Here is a 19,315-nt window from a genome sequence, read left to right as displayed (position 1 = left end):
TTTTGATAAAAATCCTGCAATGCAATGTGTTGCCTTTGATAGATGAAGTTGGATAAATACATTCTTGTGGGTATGTGGAAGGAATGCAGCATCAGCAGGTGGAGTTTGGACAAGCCTCAGTAACGGCAAATCACATCAGGTCCTCTCATCACCTTTAAAATGCAGCAGACAATTTAATGAGCCAGGAGGAGAGTCCAAGGTGGCTTTGCTGAAGAAAACTGTTCTGGAGGTACAGAGTTGCAAGACAAATACACAGCACTCCAAATGTAATATACAGATTGCAAAATATGATTTTAGGGCAGACTATGCCTATTATTGAGTTGAATTTACAGTTAAATGATGTTAAGCAAATTTACAATCAATGCCATTTACATTTTGGCTACTACAGTTAATTGTAGAGTAAAACGTATTTCTGTTATTACTCTGTTGTTCGTACTGTAAGTTTGCAGTCAGTTCAGTGTATCTAAGTACATGTTGTGCAACATAATGACACTACTGCAAGTACGGTTGTAGAGAGCAGAGCAGCCAAGGTAAGAGGAACAGGAAGATTGTTGTAAGGTAGAGAGTGGTTTGGAAGACAGCAGTATAGAGAAAGAAAATAGAAAACAATTGTTTCTATAATCAAGAAAAATGGAGCAGATTTCTGGGTTTACTATTATCCAGTAGAAATGTTGTTGCAAATCAAATCAGTTAAGTACACGGCAAGCTACCAGACCTGTACACTAGCAAGGACACAGAAAATGATCTATATTGATCCACAACAATAACAGAAACTGTGTGAACCCCCAAACCTATTTTGCTCGCTCTTTTTTGTACTTAAAGTACAAAATCTTATATGCTTGCAGCTCTGTGGCTGTACTTAGCCAGAGCAGCACTTACAATTATTCTGAGGGACACCTGAATGTCGGTACCAAACTTCATGGCAATCCATCCAATAGTTTTCGAGACATTCACTCAAAACCACAAATATCAACCTCACGGTGATTCCTGTCAAAATCAGTAGGAATCATCCTGTGGGGATCATCAATGTCTGTGCAAAATCTTACGCCAATCCACCCAATAGTTATTTAGGTTTATAGGTATTTCAGTCAATTTCAGACAGACCCTTGAGCCGTGCCTCTAGCATGGCTAACAATATAATAATAATAATAATAATAATCAGTATTAAGTGAAAAGGTAAAAGTTTCTCTTAATTTAATATGTGTTAAAGCTAAGTATATCTTCTCCCTGCTGGTGTAAAACAGTCACAACCTTGGTGATATCAGCTGGCTGATCCCTCAAGCGTGCTATCACATCCATGTGAACACAACAGACTGAGTAGAATTTAAATAGTGTATGATGCAGTAGTGTGTATAGTATTGGGACTAGACTACACTGAAATTAATTTGAGGACGACTAACAGCTGCATTTTACAACAGGAACATTTAAGACTAGATGGGGCTTGACAATTGTATTCATACATTTGAGCAGTTTATTATTTATAGAGACCTACAGAGAAAAAAGAATCAGAGGATGGGAGAGCTTTTTGCCTCCAGCTCTAAATGAAATGTCAGCTTCTGTAACTAAAATGATCTGTTTGTATCAGTCCACGCTCCGCCACAAAATCAAGACGCATTTAGCAAATGAGTCATTTATTGTCTACAATGTGCCACATCATGCACACAACAGTGGTCAAAGTCACTAATTGTTTTTCCCAGAAATTGAAAGTAAACACAGTATCAAATGTGTGCCTGTGCCTGTGCAACAACTTTAGATTTGATATGCCTCACCAAAGAGGATAAATGATAAAGCAGCAAACAAGGCATTCCAGGTAATCTAATTTAAAGATTGCTGCCCCAGATGAACACAGCTGAGTGGTCATGACCTCATCTGGACTGAGGGAATTGAGGCTCGATCTCTAACTGAAACATTTTCAGTTAGACTGATTCCCAGTAGCAAATATATGCTCACTTAATAAGTGCCAGTTGTGTGTCTGGAATAAGTTAGATACCAGAAAAAGGACTAAGCAAGACTGGACTGTGAGACTTAAAGATAGCTGACATCCATATAATGCACTGACAAACCAGAGAATTACACTGAATGACTAGCCTCCAGTCAAAAATGTGTTTTACTTCACTGTGATGTTCAGGCTTCACTGTGCAGAATGATGTATGTGCAGAGTTTGACACTAGAAGCCTGATTTCATATTCATGTGTTGAAGGGGGAAAGTTTCTCTGTGTTTACCTTAACTCTGTTTAACACCTGATGTTCCAGCAGCATTTTGTGACATCACAACTAGTTTGGAAGCCAATCATGGTCCAGTATGCAACTTACACAAGTGTGATGTGGAAACTTGAAGCCTCCACTGCGCATACACTGAGAGCGGACTTTTCAGTGAAGGAGGAGTCAGTGTCCAGCAGTTAAACTTTTGAAACTAAAATATTTGCATATTCATAAATTCTGGATTTTATCAATGAGGGAGAGGAGACGATTTATTTTTAAGAACTTTTAAAGAAGAAATAGTAACCATACTGGACATAAATTCTGATTCAAAGCAGAGCATTTTTATATTCCTTTAAACATGTCTGAAGGGGATCTTTAAGTTTTTTAGCCATACTAGCGACGTGACTCTACGGATGGCAATGTCGGTCGACCAGTTGGTCCACCACTTTGGTGCAGAGTGAAATATCTCAACATCTATGGTGGATTGGCATGAACCTTTGTGCAGTCATTGATGTTCCCCAGATGATGAATCCTACTCACTCACTCGCTAATTAACAAATATTAGCACGCTAATATGCTAAACTAAGATGGTGAACATGCTAAACATTCAACCTGCTAAGCATCAGCATGTTAACATTATCATTGTGAGCATATTAGCATGTGGACATTAGCATTTTGGTCAAAACACAGCTAAGTATAGTCTCACAGAGCTGCTAACATAGCTGTAGACTATTAGTTTATTCATGTCTCCACTTGTGTTCTCGCTCACGCACACGTGCATGCTTTCTACAGTATTTCTCTCTCTTCAGGGAGCTGGTTAGATGACATTTAAACAAAAATATCATTGATTTAATGCTCTGCCAAAGAATCCCCTAGTCACTGGATCTACTTTTTAATCAAGAGCAATAACTAAATCACTACATATTAATGAAATACAGTATGGCCTAAATTGTGCAAATGGCTTATAAGTGATTACTGCACAGTGGCAGTAATGACAGTTACCTTACTTAACCTAACTATGGCTGGCTGGATTGATGATCATTCAGCATCTTATCTGGATTGATAAATAGTTCTTTTTTCATTATTTTGATTCAGTGGGACACTATAAACCTCCTCTAAAACACTTTTATGCATAGATAGATAGATAGATAGATAGATAGATAGATAGATAGATAGATAGATAGATAGATAGATAGATAGATAGATAGATAGATAGATAGATAGATAGATAGATAGATAGATAGATAGATAGAACTGTTGCAAGTCACTTTGCAAAAGGAAAATTACAGACTAATACACACCAGCTTATTAGCTTGGTCTGAATGTTTTCCGCTGACCTTATTCCTAAGCATGAAGATGATTTCTGTCAGCTTGCTTTCATCAAATCATTGCTAAATAAAAGAAGTTTCTGTTATTTATATGTTGGTTGTCAGTTGCTTTCATTCATCAGAGAACAGACAGTGAAAATGTTCACAGAGATCACATATTTCCTTTTGCAACTGAGTATAGCCAGGGCTGAGCCAGAGCGGTTGTTTGACCCGTCCTGTATAATTTACGGGAGAGACGGATTAATAGAGGTCCTCCTGGAAAGCCACTGAGCTGCAGATCAGCTAAGAGACTACAGTGCCAACAAATCTCTAGCACTCAGTGCGTTCCAAATAGGGCGGGTTGGCACACACTCACACATACAAACACACACACACACGTACACACACACCCACTCAAACACCAACAACACAGTCATCCAGCACAGGCCTAGTCCTGGTTGTCCTGCGAAGGGACTGGCAGATGGAAATGCTCTGCCTGTTAAAGGATCAGGCCGTGGGCTACAGATCAGAACTAACATATGGGACTAGTAGTTTTAGTTGCAACACTGGTTTAACTCAGCTGTATATCAGTGTGTGTGTGTGTGTGTGTTATTTTTGGGTCTACACTTGTGTGGACCAAAAGTTATGAACAAATTGGAAGAAATATGAGGATAAATATGTGTGTGTGTGTGTGTGTGTGTGTGTGTGTGTGTGTTTGTGTGTATACATTCATCATCAGGAGAAAGTGTCCCATTCAAAGGTTATTATGAACCAGCCTCTTATAAATGCTGTCTCACAACTGGATGTTGATGCAGGCTGCTTGTATTTATATTTGACAATCTGGGTAATATTCAGATATTGGTGTTAAGAGTTTTCAAAGAGAAGGGCTAAGCTACTGGCAAGGTACTGTTCTGTTTCTACTGTACATGAAGGATAAAGCACAAAATAGACTTGTTCATAAACAGCAGTGATTTAAGACAACTTGTGGCATTCACCAATTTTCTTGTACTTTGAATGTTCTTTTAGGTACAAAAACACACTCCATCAACTGACTCAGGGTCCCTGTTCAGGGGCACATCCTCCCTTGCATCCAACAGTATAACATCACCTACTCTACAATCATCTATTACTGCCATGTCCCCTTGACCCCCTGCTATCTAAGTGATGGGCCCGCTCTGTTTTAGCCGGATGTTTTTAATATCTAACTTCTCTTCAAACCATTCCCTCTTTATTTCTTTCACAGTACAGTGCTGTTCTGATGATGTTGGCAGCTTGGCAGTATTAATATTTACACATTTATTTATTTTACTTTTATTATTTACATTTTTCCAGTTCTCTTAATAGGACTACTGACTCTACTCAATGTGTTTTTGTTGGCTGATTTCCAACAGGAGGACTTAAAGCCCAGCAGCGTTAAGTTCTTATTTTTACTCTTGGATGACATTTTTGTGAATGAAACCTGCCCACAAATGGAGCTAAACAGGTAGCTAAGTTATATAACAATTGCACCTACTCAGGAAGAGGGGGCATTCATCAAGGTCAAACAAGAAATTTATGACAAGTTTATGCAGTCAAGAGCGTTTAGACCCAATTTATACTTCATGTGTGTTGGGCGGATCAGATAGATTTTCAATCTCAAAAAAGCTAAGTGCAAACCAAGAAGCATTCACGACAGATTGAAAAAAGAGAGCATTGATCTGTATGGGTGAGGGAGCGCCATGAGTTAGAGGCTGTGAAGACGATAAAACTCACTCGATATAAATATGATTCATCCTTGTGTATCCATGTGTTTGTGTTAGCTTATGGATAGTTATTGGCTAACACTTACTAAACTATTATTGTTGTAACTAAACTGCTTAAGTGCAGAAGTTATTCTTCTTCTGGTGTTTTTGGCAGTTACCAAACAGCTTCAGGTGCATTGCCACTTCCTTCTGGACTGAAGGAGGGCCAACACTGATTTGCATGTAGCCAAGAAAATTAAGACAGATTGCAGTCAGATTTGTGATCTGACTGCCAGAAACACATCTATGTGGCTAAGTGTAAATGAAAGTGTCATAAATCTCATCTGGATTTTATCTGGAAATGTGACACTTGAAATCACAAGTGTAAGCGGGGCCTTAGTGAATCTGACTTGGAACATTTGTATGAACAAACTTCACAGAAACAAGTAAGAGAGGTTTAAAATTATGAAAATAAAATTTGAAAATGTTGTTGCATGAGGCCCAATGTGTCACTGTCAGAGTACCTGTAGTTCCATGATTTTTACTTAAAAGAAAGGCACTCGCTGAACTCAGCGGTTCCTCAACATCAGTTCTTTTCCCTCTTTCACTTTCTGGTCTTAGATTTTCTCCACTGACTGCTTCTTCCGCTCCTCCTGCAGCAGCTAGGTTTAACTGCTGACTCCTCAGCCTTGAGCTCAGAGGGCACCTCAGTCATTACTTACATATACTTAGATAGGATTGCATTCATCTATCCAGACATAGAGTGAAGCAATTTATGTCAAATGTATGGAAATCTTTACCTAATTTATCTGACTGACATATTTCTCTGCAGGCCCCTATCCCGGATAGTCCCCTCTGTTATGCCTGTGCTGATCAACAATCAATCCAGACTGCCCAAGGCAAAGTAAAATTTTGGTCCTGTCTAGATGGTATCCCTGGAGTTGAGAAACTCCCGCAAGAGTTGTACGCGTTGTTTCTTCAGGGCTTTCTGCCAGAAAGCCTTTCACAAACACAGGACTTTGACCCAGGAGACTGCTGTTTGTTTCCCGTGTGAAACCAGGAGTCAACATTGACTTATTATTTTAACCTAAACCATGATCTTTTCCTAAACCTAACGAATTAGTTTTGTTGCCTAACCCTAACCAAACTGTGAATGAAAACTGAAAATAATAATAATTAAAATGAGAATAATAAGTCAATGAAGTCTAAAAATAACAAGTCAACATTGACTTTTGGTTTCAAAAAGGGCACGAACCTAGGTCTGCTGGGTGTGCTACTGTACTGAATCAAGTGTGCATGTGCGAGAGTTTTGCAAATCTAGGGTTACCATCTACCATTCAACCTCAAATTTTGGGAATAAAAATCACTCAAATGTCAATAGCAACCTCATTTCAATTAAGTGTAAACCATTTCTGGATGCTGTTCAGCACATCATCTTCACTACTAAGTTTGGTCTTCTTAAAGCTAGGGTAGGTAATGCATTTCAGAAGCATTTTTTGTTATATTTGTTGAAATTCTCTTTACATCAAGAAAAAAAAGAGAAAATAATCCGGTATCTGTGGCTGTCGCAGGCCTGTAATAAACCCATTTGGGCCAAATGAAATGATTGGCTGGCCTACCTGCTTGTCTACCTATCTACCTACCTACCTATCTACTTACTTGCCTACCTGCACACACTCTGCTCAAGCACGCATGAAAATGTGCTTTGGGGGAGTGGCTTTGGACGGAGGCCTGAAGGGAGGGAATGAGATTTTTTTTTTTGTGTTTTATTTAACACTACCCTGCCCATTATCTCAAACCGACTTGAAGGTCAGACATGCTCTCGCATTTTTAATTCCACTTCCAAGAATTTATAACAACCAATTAATCACTCTCAGGGCATGCCTAAATAAAGTTCAGATCTGGCTGTTGAGTAATTTCCTTCAACTGCATACAAACAAATTCAAAGCCATTATCTTAGGCCCAGACACCACACGTAATCACATCACACCACAGCTTGGTTCATTCTCCACCTGTATCACCACTAGCTGCAGAAATCTTGGTGTCACTTTTGATAATAATCTTAATTTCAATCAGCATGTTAAAAACATGTTCCCAAGAACCTGGAAATTGTCATCCATGCATTCATCACATCCCATCTAAACTACTGTAACTGTAACTCACTCTACTCATGCTTAAGCAAACACAACCTTTCCAGACTTCAGTTAATTCAAAATACAGCTGCCAGACTCCTCATTAACAAAATAGTACATATAACCCCAATTTTAGCTTCATTACACTGGCTACCTGTGCATTTTAGAATCGATTTTAAGATACTAATTATCATTTTTAAGGCCCAGATGGGACTGGCTCCTGAGTATATAAATTAATGTTTATCCCATATGAGCCTAAATGTAGCCTGAGATCCTCCGGTGGGTCCCCCTCACGCAAGCCACAGCTTTGTCCTCTTTTAAATCTCTTTTAAAAATGCACTTTTTTAAATGCACTTTTTCTCAACTAATTCCTTGCTGTGTATGTCTAATAATCAAATCTATTGTTTTATTATTTGAATATCTTATCATATACTTTATTTTAGTTTATCCTTACGTTTATGTTCTTTATATAATGCTTTTATTTTATTGTCATTTTATTGAATTCTGTTTTTATTTTGCTGTTGTGAAGCTCTGTGTAATTATGAAAGGTGCAATATTCACTCGCAGATATTTCCCAAGACTGGTTGGATGCTTCAGCTCGCTGAAAAATCTGTGACCCATCAGATTCTGTGACCCAAATTACCAGCATGCCGGGTGCTGTAACGCTCACGTTCATTAGTTGCAAACGGATACGTTCAGTTCACCATTCACCAAAAACATGAGCGTGTTCAATGAACGCCGCTCTTTTAGTGCATTCATGCACAACACTGCTGGTGGCGCTCCTCCTTCATTTTGGCCCTTGCCACTCATCTTGAGCACAAGCTTTTGAGTCTCCTCATTCTTTTTTAACCCTCAGTAGCCTCTTTATACTTGTCCAGTTAGTTGAAGAGCTCAGAAAAAGATTCAGTCCATCGATACTTGCTCGCTCACCAGCAGAGTCACACTGAGATTTGCTGGGCCATCTTCCTGAACATCTCTTGACCCATATCTTGGCTTTGTATATATCTGTCTAAATTCTGTGTTGTAATTGGACTTTTAAGCCTATGCTACTTTTCCTGTCATGTAGAAAAATGTATATTTAGTTTGAAAGAATTAAATCCACACATTAGAAAGTCTTTGTTCTGTCATGCATGTGAAGACTGCAGAACTAGACACGTTCAAATGAGATCTTTCACACACAATGGCCCAGTCTTACTAAGCAGTACTTATGTGTAGTATATCCTATTTTGGGTGGTATTGCCACATACACTAAAGTGTTGAGTGGTGCTCTCACATACATCCAACCACCTAGTGTGTGGTAAGTAGATGAAGGTAGAATAGGCTTTTAGCTTACAGACCAAACTCAGCATGGTTATGGATATAGTTATGGTCACAGCTAGGAAATGATTACAAATCAAGTATTGTGGTATAAATATATCCATGTTTGCAAGGTCCATCTGAGTGATCCATCTGGCACAGCAAGGATCACTCAATAAATTCTCATAATCCTTTACTGAGTGCAAAATAAGTATGTGATATGGCTCTGGGGTCTGCCTTAAAGAATTCAGAATGGATGCACTGGTTTTAATCCCTATGTGTCTACACAGTATGTGTACATGGCCATAAATACCACACATGACCCTTGCCCAGCATGATCACTAACTCCTGTGTTGTGTCTGTAGAGGGTGAGACATGGTTGCACTGAGTGCCGTAATGTCAAGTCTTTGGTATAGAGTCTGAGGCATGTGTCAAGTCTCCATGACTTATTGCTTATACACTATGGGTATTTCTATTTCTAGCCATTGCAAGGGTGACCCCTTATGGCATCTTCTTTTCCCTGTTTGCATTACAAATGCTTTTTTCTCATCTTCTAATCAGAAAAAGGCAACATATTGAGTAGAATATACATTTTCCCTTAATAAGGCTGTCGTAGTTTTCAAAAGGTCAAAAGGTCACAATTTTGAATGAATTCAAACTAGCTTTTTTTCCTTATTATTCCATCGCAGCAAAAATTTATTTCCTGCTAAGCAAAATATTATATTTGATTTGTTTGATGAGAATTCTTCTCAATCCCTTTTTGAAATGCATGATTTGGCATCATGCATTTCTAATGAGGCAAAGTGTCCTACTAAGTATATGTTTTTAAAGACTGTTTCTGTGTTTTTCTCCACAAGGCCCTCCGTTCATTGTATCACCACCAGAGAACATTACAGTGAACATCTCACAGGACGCCTTCTTCACCTGCCAGGCAGAGGCCTACCCTCGAAACCTTACCTACACCTGGTTCTGGGAGGAGGACAACGTCTTCTTCAAGAAGTAAAGTTATGATCGGGTTCATTATTGTCCGCCATATCAACTCACCCTTCTGTACCTACTGTTCACCAGCCATTGTCAAGAGTCATATGTTGTGATGTTGTTCTTGTGGTGGATATTCACTAGAGAGGAATGATATAACTTTAAATTCCTAAAAAAACAGGTACAAATGCCTTTGCAATGATCATCAGGCAAAAAGTGTGCAGACAGAAATATTCCTTTTGATGTAACAGTTATTTAGCTGGCTAAATATGCAATTAAGGAATCTTTTGGAGTGTAAAAATGGCTTTAAAGAAAATAAAAAATGTCATTTTTACATGACAATGATATTCAGTGTTAAAAACAATATCCTTGTCTTCCTAAATTGAAATATGCATGACTTCATCATGTGTATTTTTGAAATACTTTTGACATCACATAGTCAGCATGGATGCTGAACCTAGAATATAAAAGCAACATGATAATAGACAGCAGTGGCAATACATACTGACAGAACAGTCCAACTGAGGCAATAGAAGACTGCATCACTAAGAGTTTTACTGATTTAAGTAATGTAATTGTTCTGCTCAGGGGGGTATATTGGCCTGTCCATTTCTGTTTTTAAATTGCTGAGGCATGTAAAATATGTTTTATTGTGGAGGGATAACAGACAAATCAACAGAGGGATTCTAAAAGAAATACATGAGTCCCAAAGTCGAGATAATATTGTTCAGCTTCAACAATCTGAAGTTTATTGACTTGAGCAGGCCTTCTCAGTTGTTGATTAAACATAGCAAAAATCTGAATTAAATGTTGTCAGATGAATGTAAAAGCTGCAGCACAAGGTTAAATAAGTACGGAGAGGGATTAAATGCACGTCTTTTTCGCCTAGTTATACATTTAGAACTTGATTATCATCTCCTTTTTTTAAACCCTTGTACAACCATAGTAATAATCAGACCAGCACCCCCTCCTTAAAATTTCATCAGTTCATACTGCATGGATGAATAAATTAATATCCAGCAAAACCTAGCTTTACATACAGCATGTGAATCCCAACTTCTTGTCTTGTCATGCTATGCTTGTGCTCTGTCGGACTTTATAAAGTGGGCAGCAGAATCCTTTAATAAATAATGAAAGCGATGAGAAAATGTGTTAGGAGATTCACTAGAGAGAAGAGAGGGAGAGTGTCCCTAACGATGGAAAAAGAAGTTTTAAAATCCATCAGTGATGCAGCCTGTAAGAGAACAGAAAGCACTCCTTCATATCATAAAACTTTTCAAGTCAATGTTATTGTTGTTTTCTAGCAGTGATACCACTTCCTCTCACACAACAGGTGTCAAATATTGGGCAAGCCTGTAGCTCTTTCTGTAACAGTCATGTCCGAATAAAGTGGTAGAAAATCATCTGAATGACAGAAAGCCATGACTTTAAAGGGAAACTTGAGTATTTTCAACCTGCACCCTATTTTTCAATGTGTTTGTGACTATTGGGGACAACAATTCCTCCATCTCGCGCCTCTCCCAATATTTTCACATCTAACTCTGTGAATTAAGGGTTTATTAATTCAACCAAACCAGAGCTAGCAATTGTTGGAACAGTGGAAAGACTAACAAAGATGGTTTTGGTGAATTTTATTTTGTTTCTGTCTAGTTTGAATGAAGTGTTATGATGTTACAATGACCTGCGAGGTAAAATTGCTGTATTTGTCAATGGAGTCTGGTGGCTTTGAGGAGAGCGATATAATGGCTGTTTCCGGTTAAACAAAAATAATCTTACTCTTTAACAAAAGGTCTCTCTCTGTAGGGATCCTTTATAATGTTGTCAGACACTTAGAATAACAATCTGAGTCTGTCATTTTACACAGAAACATGGGATAATAGGGTCCAGGTTAAAAAATACCAAAGTTTCCCTTTAACAGCTTGATGAAGCCAGCAAAGTTGCATATTTCATGTGCAAAAAGGGCTTTAGGTAAGAGTGTGTACAGTATGTATAGTATGCAGTATGCTTTTTTAAAATCTTTTTAGAAAAGTCTGCCACGTAGAGAAAAGATTGAGCTGACATGATGCTGAGCCAGTTTAGTATGATGAGTTTTTAGACAGACAGATATATCCTGAAGATCCATGTTATTAACTATAAAGTAACAATTTCTTACTTTGAGAGCGCACGCAGCGAGGTGCAGATCAGTGTGCGCTTCAATGCAAGTCCATTAAAATCAGAACATGTTGCACAACTCCTCTCCAGCACACCATGCTGTACCCACCAAACGTTCTCAGCTATCCTGCCTTCATCAGGGTGGTTACAGCATGATGTGCTGGAGAGGGGTTGCACAACGTGTTTTAATTTTAATTGACTAAGTAAACGAACTTTATAATGGAAAGCACATCACTATTTTTGTAACGTTGGATCTCCAGAAATGTCAGTCAGCAGGCACATTTCCATATGTGGCCACAAGCTATGACTTTTCCACTGTTGATGCTTGGATGCAGTTAGGACAGAGGCAATGCACTTGTCCATTCTGCTGACCCATAAAGTGCCCCACAGCCACCAAAGCTTGAAGTTAAGTTAGGTCTATGATGTGCATTCACAATGGATCATATCACGTCAATGCACTGTTTTTGAAGGAGACAGAGTAGACAGGGATGAACCCAGCTCTCATGCATATGTGCAGTATAGCTGAACAAAGGGGGTGCTATTTCCTCAAAAATATTCACAGGGGACAGGGAGGGTCACAGGCTGTGGGCTTTTTTTGTTTTATGATGTTTTAGTCTGTGTCACAGCTTTTATTAGTCTAATTTTTGTTACACAAAGAGGTAACCTGAGAATATTGCTGAACAGAAATCAAGGCTCCCCACCTGTTCTTGAAAGGTTATTTAAAGACATGATTGTGGTGTTCAGTACTTAAAATGAAGGACTGGATTTTTAATGAACAAAAAATAAATATTTATATAGAGCAGATAATCATATATATGAATGTTTCATCTCTAAGTCTGAACTGACAGGCAGAGAAGAAACACAGCATGGAAGGCTGGAATGAAGCTACTGCTTTGGCTCTAAATCGTGTTCATCAACTCTCAGGTCTGCAGTATCATCAGGGTAGGGATGGGGTTCAATAGCATTTTATTAAATCAAAGTCCAGTTCTGAATCCACTTATCGAATCTGAATCCTGATCAAATCCCTCATCAAATATTTTTAGGTAGTTTGTTTGGTAGGGAATAAAGACATCTCTTAGTTGAAAGAAAAGCACTGTTTTTATTTCACTCAGCACCATACCTAAACCACATTCAATAAGTGATTCGTTGGAACTGGGTATTTTACCACCTTGGAACCAGATCCAAAATGGAACTGGCTATCGGAAGCCATTCCTACATCGGGGTGACCAGGCAGAAGTCTTTTGGTGAAGCTTTCCCAGAGATCCTCCACTGACACTGTAGAACTTATATCCTGTGGAAGGGAGACCCACCAGATGCATATTACTAGAGCCAAGTAATTCATTCTTAATGCTTATCAGTTTCTGTGAGTGGAGGTGGTGAACACAAACAACTGCTGTCCTTCGCTGGTGAATCAGCTCACTACCATGTTTATTGTGAGAGAAATGATACGAGGGTCAAGCAATCAGAAATGCCCTCAAATTGTATTTCAAATTATTTGCAGAGACAGTAGATCAGCCTGATAATCAATGTGGCTTGGCCCAGTTGAGCTTTTCTGTCCACAAAATGGCTTATACTACTACAGCTTTGATATATTTTGACTGGATAATGATATTTTAAAAAATTAGTATGAGTATAAAAATGGGTTTCCGCAATTGCCTTTGCCTATGAATCCCTTAAATTCTGTTTCCCCCTCATATTTCAGTCACAGCAGCATTAACAGCTCTCTGAAATGTAAGGTTTCTGTCTTTTGAAAGCAGAATTCCATACAGTTCAAAATCCAAAATCTTGTTATTTTTGTTGAAAAGCCACAATCATGACCAATTTGCAAATGATCTCTGCTTAGATTGTTTGCTTTTAAGGCCCTTATATTCTGTTCAGTCAATAGAAATTCTGTTTTGCAAAAAATATCCTGTGAAAGTGACACAACAACAGTTTCCAAATGTGCTGTCTCCATCAGAGATGATGTCATTTCTTTCCACTTGCTTCTCTCCCAAGATTCATATAGCCCAACCCCTGCTTGTTGCACTCTAAAGGCCAATTCAGACCAAAGATTCACGACGAGATGAAATCGTTTTAGAACGTTGCAGGGAAAAATTGCAGCGGTGTAAACTGGCCCATCTTAGCTTGACTCAAGCCAGCTGATGGCGGAGAATGCTGGTCGAAATGGCAGAGTTTTGGACGGAGGAAAGAGAGAATCTGGTCCTGTCTCAAGTTAACGGCAGAAATTTGCATAAGCCCCCCTGGGTATTCCGTTAAAGCCCTCATGGACAGCTCCAAATTGTCCATGGGTCCAAACCCTGTCGTTATTTTTTATGTTTTTGTGATTTCATCAGTACTAGAAATGCCACTGTAGCAAGTAACTCATTGTCACTATCCTCATTCATATTTTAAGATGTTACAAATTATATCCAGCTACAAAAAAAGCCTGAAAAGCTGCGGTTAGAACAGAAGTACAGAAAGTTGATGCTATGGAGATGATACACCGTCTCGTCTAGTCGCATTGGTGTAAACTGGCAGATTTCAGAATGTTGCAGACCAGCACATTGCAAGTAGTTGCAAGTTTCAACTTGTGTCGTCGCTTATTATCTTGGTCTGAACTGGACTTTGCAGTCTGATTTGGAATGGGCAATGGAGGGAGCAAAGAGAAGGAATGCAAAATATCTGTTACCTTGACTACTACAAGTGGCTGGTCACCAGTCAGCAGACCCAAATCTCAGGACTGGCTTAAAACTCATCCCAGATCCATCCATCCATCCATCCATCCATCTTCTTCCGCTTATCCGGGGCCGGGTCGCGGGGGCAGCAGTCTAAGCAGAGACTCCCAGACTTCCTTCGCCCCAGACACTTCCTCCAGCTCCTCCGGGGGGATCCCGAGGCGTTCCCAGGCCAGCCGAGAGACATAGTCCCTCCAGCGTGTCCTGGGTCTTCCCCGGGGCCGCCTCCCGGTGGGACATGCCCAGAACACCTCCCGAGGGAGGCGTCCAGGAGGCATCCGGATCAGATGCCCTAGCCACCTCAGCTGGCTCCTCTCGACGTGGAGGAGCAGCGGCTCTACTCCGAGCTCCCCCCGTGTGACTGAGCTCCTCACCCTATCTCTAAGGGAGCGCCCAGCCACTCGGCGGAGGAAGCCCATTTCGGCCGCTTGTATCCGCGATCTTGTCCTTCGGGTCACTACCCAAAGCTCATGACCATAGGTGAGGGCAGGAGCGTGGATTGACCGATAAATCGAGAGCTTTGTCTTTCGACTCAGCTCCTTCTTTACCACAACGGTCCGATACAGCGCCCGCATCACTGCAGACGCTGCACCGATCCGCCTGTCAATCTCACGCTCCATCCGTCCCTCACTCGTGAACAAGACCCCGAGATACTTAAACTCCTCCACTTGGGGCAAGGACTCCCCACCCACGCGAAGAGAGCAAACCACCTTTTTCCGGTCAAGAACCATGGCCTCAGATTTGGAAGAGCTGATTCTCATCCCAGCTGCTTCACACTCGGCTGCAAACTGTCCCAGTGCATGCTGCAGGTCCTGGTTTGAAGAAGCCATCAGAACGACATCATCTGCAAACAGCAGAGATGAGATCCTATGGTTCCCAAACCGGACACCCTCCGGCCCCTGACTGCGCCTAGAAATTCTGTCCATATAAATTATGAACAGAACCGGTGACAAAGGGCAGCCCTGGCGGAGTCCAACATGCACCGGGAACAGGTCTGACTTACTGCCGGCAATGCGAACACAGCTCCTGCTCCGGTTATACAGGGACCGGACAGCCCTTAGCAAAGGGCCCCGGACCCCATACTCCCAGAGCACTCCCCACAAAGCGCCCGGGGCACACGGTCGAATGCCTTCTCCAGATCCACAAAGCACATGTGGACTGGTTGGGCAAACTCCCATGAACCCTCGAGCACCCGATGGAGAGTATAGAGCTGGTCCAGTGTTCCACGACCGGGACGAAAACCACTCTGCTCCTCCTGAATCCGAGGTTCGACTATCGGACGAATTCTCCTCTCCAGTACCCTGGAATAGACCTTACCGGGGAGGCTGAGAAGTGTGATCCCTCTGTGCCAAGACAGTCCCACAACATCCAGAGACTTAAGATACTCAGGACGGATCTCATCCACCCCCGAAGCCTTGCCACCAAGGAGCTTGCCAACAACCTCAGTGACTTCGGCCAGGGTGATGGATGAGTCCGCCTCCGGGTCCCCAGCCTCCGCTTCCTCTTCGGAAGACGTGACAGCGGGATTGAGGAGATCCTCAAAGTATTCCTTCCACCGTCCGACAACATCCCCAGTCGAGGTCAACAGCTCTCCACCCGCACCGTACAAGGTGTTGGTGAAGCACTGCTTCCCCCTCCTGAGCCGTCGGACGGTTTGCCAGAATTTCTTTGAGGCCGACCGATAGTCCTCCTCCATGGCCTCTCCGAACCTCTCCCAGTCCTGAGTTTTTGCCTCTGTGACCGCACGGGCTGCAGCACGCTTAGCCTGCCGGTACCTGTCAGCTGCCTCGGGAGTCCCACGAGCCAACAAGGCCCGATAGGACTCCTTCTTCAGCCTGACAGCATCCCTTACTTCCGGCGTCCACCACCGTGTTCGGGGATTGACCACAGCTACGAGCCGCGCATCGACAATGGAGGTGGAAAACATGGTCCACTCGGACTCAATGTCCCCAACCTCCCCCGGGATCTGGGAGAAGCTCTCCCGGAGGTGTGAGTTGTAGACCCTGCTGACAGAGGGCTCCGCCAGACGTTCCCAGCAGACCCTCATGATACGCTTGGGCCTGCCAAGTCTGTCCGGCTTCCTCCCCCGCCAGCGGATCCAACTCACCACCAGGTGGTGATCGGTTGACAGCTCCGCCCCTCTCTTCACCCGAGTGTCCAAGACACGCGCGGAGGTCAGATGATACGACAACAAAGTCGATCATCGACCTCCGCCTAGGTGTCCTGGTGCCACGTGCACTGATGGACACCCTTGTGCTTGAACATGGTGTTAGTTATGGACAAACTGTAACTAGCACAGAAGTCCAACAACTGAACACCGCTCGGGTTCAGATCAGGGGGGCCGTTCCTTCCGATTACCCCTCTCCAGGTGTCACTGTCGTTGCCCACGTGGGCGTTCATCCCAGATCCCTCTCTCCAAATGGAAACACCTGTCTGATGTATAAAAAGGATATGCACCATGATGAGATGCACCAGATGCAAGATGCCCCATCTTGGAGTATTGAAACTATAGAGAGGGCGACAGTACATGCCATGTTCTGCAAAACATGGGACTTAACACAGTATCCCCTTTTGTTTAATACTGTAATATTGCATTCCACCAATTTTACACAGAGAACAGTTTGCTTATCATGGGCAATACTACTCAGCATGTGAAAACACATGTATAATATCTTGTGTGACTCTGGAAGTAGCTTTCCAAAGTCTGAAAAAATAACCTTGATGATGTCATCAGGGTTATCTCAGTTTAGACTCGGAGAATACAAATTTACAACAGAAACCCTGCTGAGAGGGTCTTACAAAAGGATGCTATTGATTGCTTTATGGGAAAATGTATAGTATGCTTCTTGCCACTAAACAATGAGTCAAAAGATCCTCAAATATTCTTTCAATTACAGTCAGTGATGGGTCTTTATTATTACAAGTTGATTCTATAAAATACTATTTTTAGAATTAAAAAGGAAGGAGTAGGATCCAGGGTTTTTGGGGCATACCCCATACTAGGGATGTAAAGTCATGATATATTGGCCTCTGTTTTTTTTTAATCTGTCTCTCATAAGCCCCCCAACTTTATGGAAGTGTAATACTAAATTGCTGGAGTACTCTTTTATGCTGCCTTTGATTGGAGGAATTTACTGTTACACATTAAATCCATTACCTTTTTGGGGTTTTCAAAACTAGCCTTTTTTTCTTATTTGAAATCAAATAATTTGTCATGTTTTTTCTGTGTTTATGTATGTTTCTTTATATGCACCACCCAGTAGCTGGTAAAATGTGATCACTTGTCTCTTGACAATGAGATGATGAATCTCAAGAGGCTTATCCTGTAAATAATACATTTGTTCAAATGTAGGATCCAATATTTTTGGAGCTGGATGGGTACAATACAAAATTGCTGGAGTACACCTTTAATTTTGTAATGCTAATATGTTTTGATATAGTCCATTGGGTCATCATAACCTTAAAATACTACTTCATGCCAGATGTGATGTCATTAGTTAAAATCAGATAAAACAGTGGTCAAACCAAAATCCCTTCACAGCCCCAGTCTAACCCTATTTAAATGGATACTTCTCAGAGGATATTGCACTTGAAGCCAGTTCCAGAAACATGATGGTGACTTTAGTTTAATTCTCCAGAGAGCTACACATACACGCTCCAGATCTCATAATAGTAGAGCACCTTTTGGATGAGAAAAATAGGATTTTTGTAGTATGAATGGGCTGCAGAAAAATCTGCAGGCACTGTGCATGACGCTAAGTCAAGCATGAACCAAGATCTCTAGGATCCCCTTCTTCTGTTCCAACACAAAAGCCTACAAGTTGAATGGTTTATAGAGGTTTTAAATTCAAGTTTAAATTTAAGTTTGAAATCTCTGCAAGTTATCATTGGTATTGGTATCAATGAATCCATCAACCTGACTGATATATTCTAATGATTTTGTGCCATAGGAAAGTAACTAATAAGCAGGGGGAATACATTTGCCTGTGTTTTCCAGCTACCTTTGAAGCCTGTAGACTTACAGGTCCTCTGCAACCAACCATTCTGCTGTAAATCATAGTATCAAGTTGCGTTCAGAACATCATTTTTTGAAAGTCAGAGCTACACGTTCACTAGGAAATGAGCAAAAATGGTCAAGAAAATGTGGCACTGGCAAAACATTCTGACATCATCTTCATTGAAGTCTTGCATCATACATCAGTGACATTATGCATGTGCATCTGTCCATAAATAGTCTCAAATGCTCATCAGGCTATGACTTGTGCCTTCTGTTGGCTGAAAAGATGTGTTGAAATAGCAGAAATGTTCAGTATTAAGAAAGAGTTGTTAAAATAAAATCAAAGCTTTAGTGTGGAAGATGGCTGTTATAATGTGTTTCACGTTCAGTACATATGAATCTTATTTTGAAATAAATACATTTCCGTCTTTTTTTCTACATACTGAATTCTTCCAAGTGACATGATGTCAGATAAAACACACTTAGCTGACTGATCTATATCTCAACATTAACGGTTCCCTTCACTTCATTTTCACAGTGACCTAAAGCGCAGAGTCAGTATTCTTATCGATGGTTCCCTCATCATTGCCCAAGTCAAACCGGAGGATGCTGGGAAATACACCTGTGCTCCTAGCAACAGCCTGGGCCGACCACCGACTGCCTCTGCCTACCTAACAGTGCAATGTGAGTGTCCTGTATTTTTTTTACACTTTGACTTTTCATTTCTTATATGTGCTAAACTTTAGAGTCTGTCCTGGTACATTGTAAGGGTTCCTCTTTATGCCCGTTTGTTTAGGTCAAAGCCAAGGCCACCTCA

General features: G+C 41.0%; 1 protein-coding gene across 7 annotated transcripts in view; it reads left to right on the top strand.

Moving 5' to 3' along the window:
• The window catches only part of LOC122888087 (protein turtle homolog B-like), a 145,225-nt gene that overhangs the window by 69,255 nt on the left and 56,655 nt on the right, over window positions 1-19,315 (top strand). For all 7 annotated transcript variants that reach the window (XM_044222050.1, XM_044222053.1, XM_044222048.1 and 4 more), the window contains exons 6-7: window positions 9,516-9,657; window positions 19,037-19,182. In XM_044222050.1, the coding sequence (XP_044077985.1) occupies window positions 9,516-9,657; window positions 19,037-19,182 (288 nt within the window). The remainder of the gene's footprint in view (window positions 1-9,515; window positions 9,658-19,036; window positions 19,183-19,315) is intronic.

Source organism: Siniperca chuatsi, linkage group LG14, assembly GCF_020085105.1.
Source record: "Siniperca chuatsi isolate FFG_IHB_CAS linkage group LG14, ASM2008510v1, whole genome shotgun sequence".
Taxonomy (NCBI): domain Eukaryota; kingdom Metazoa; phylum Chordata; class Actinopteri; order Centrarchiformes; family Sinipercidae; genus Siniperca; species Siniperca chuatsi.
Note: the sequence above shows the minus strand (reverse complement) of the source record. Positions and strands in the feature narration are given on the sequence as shown.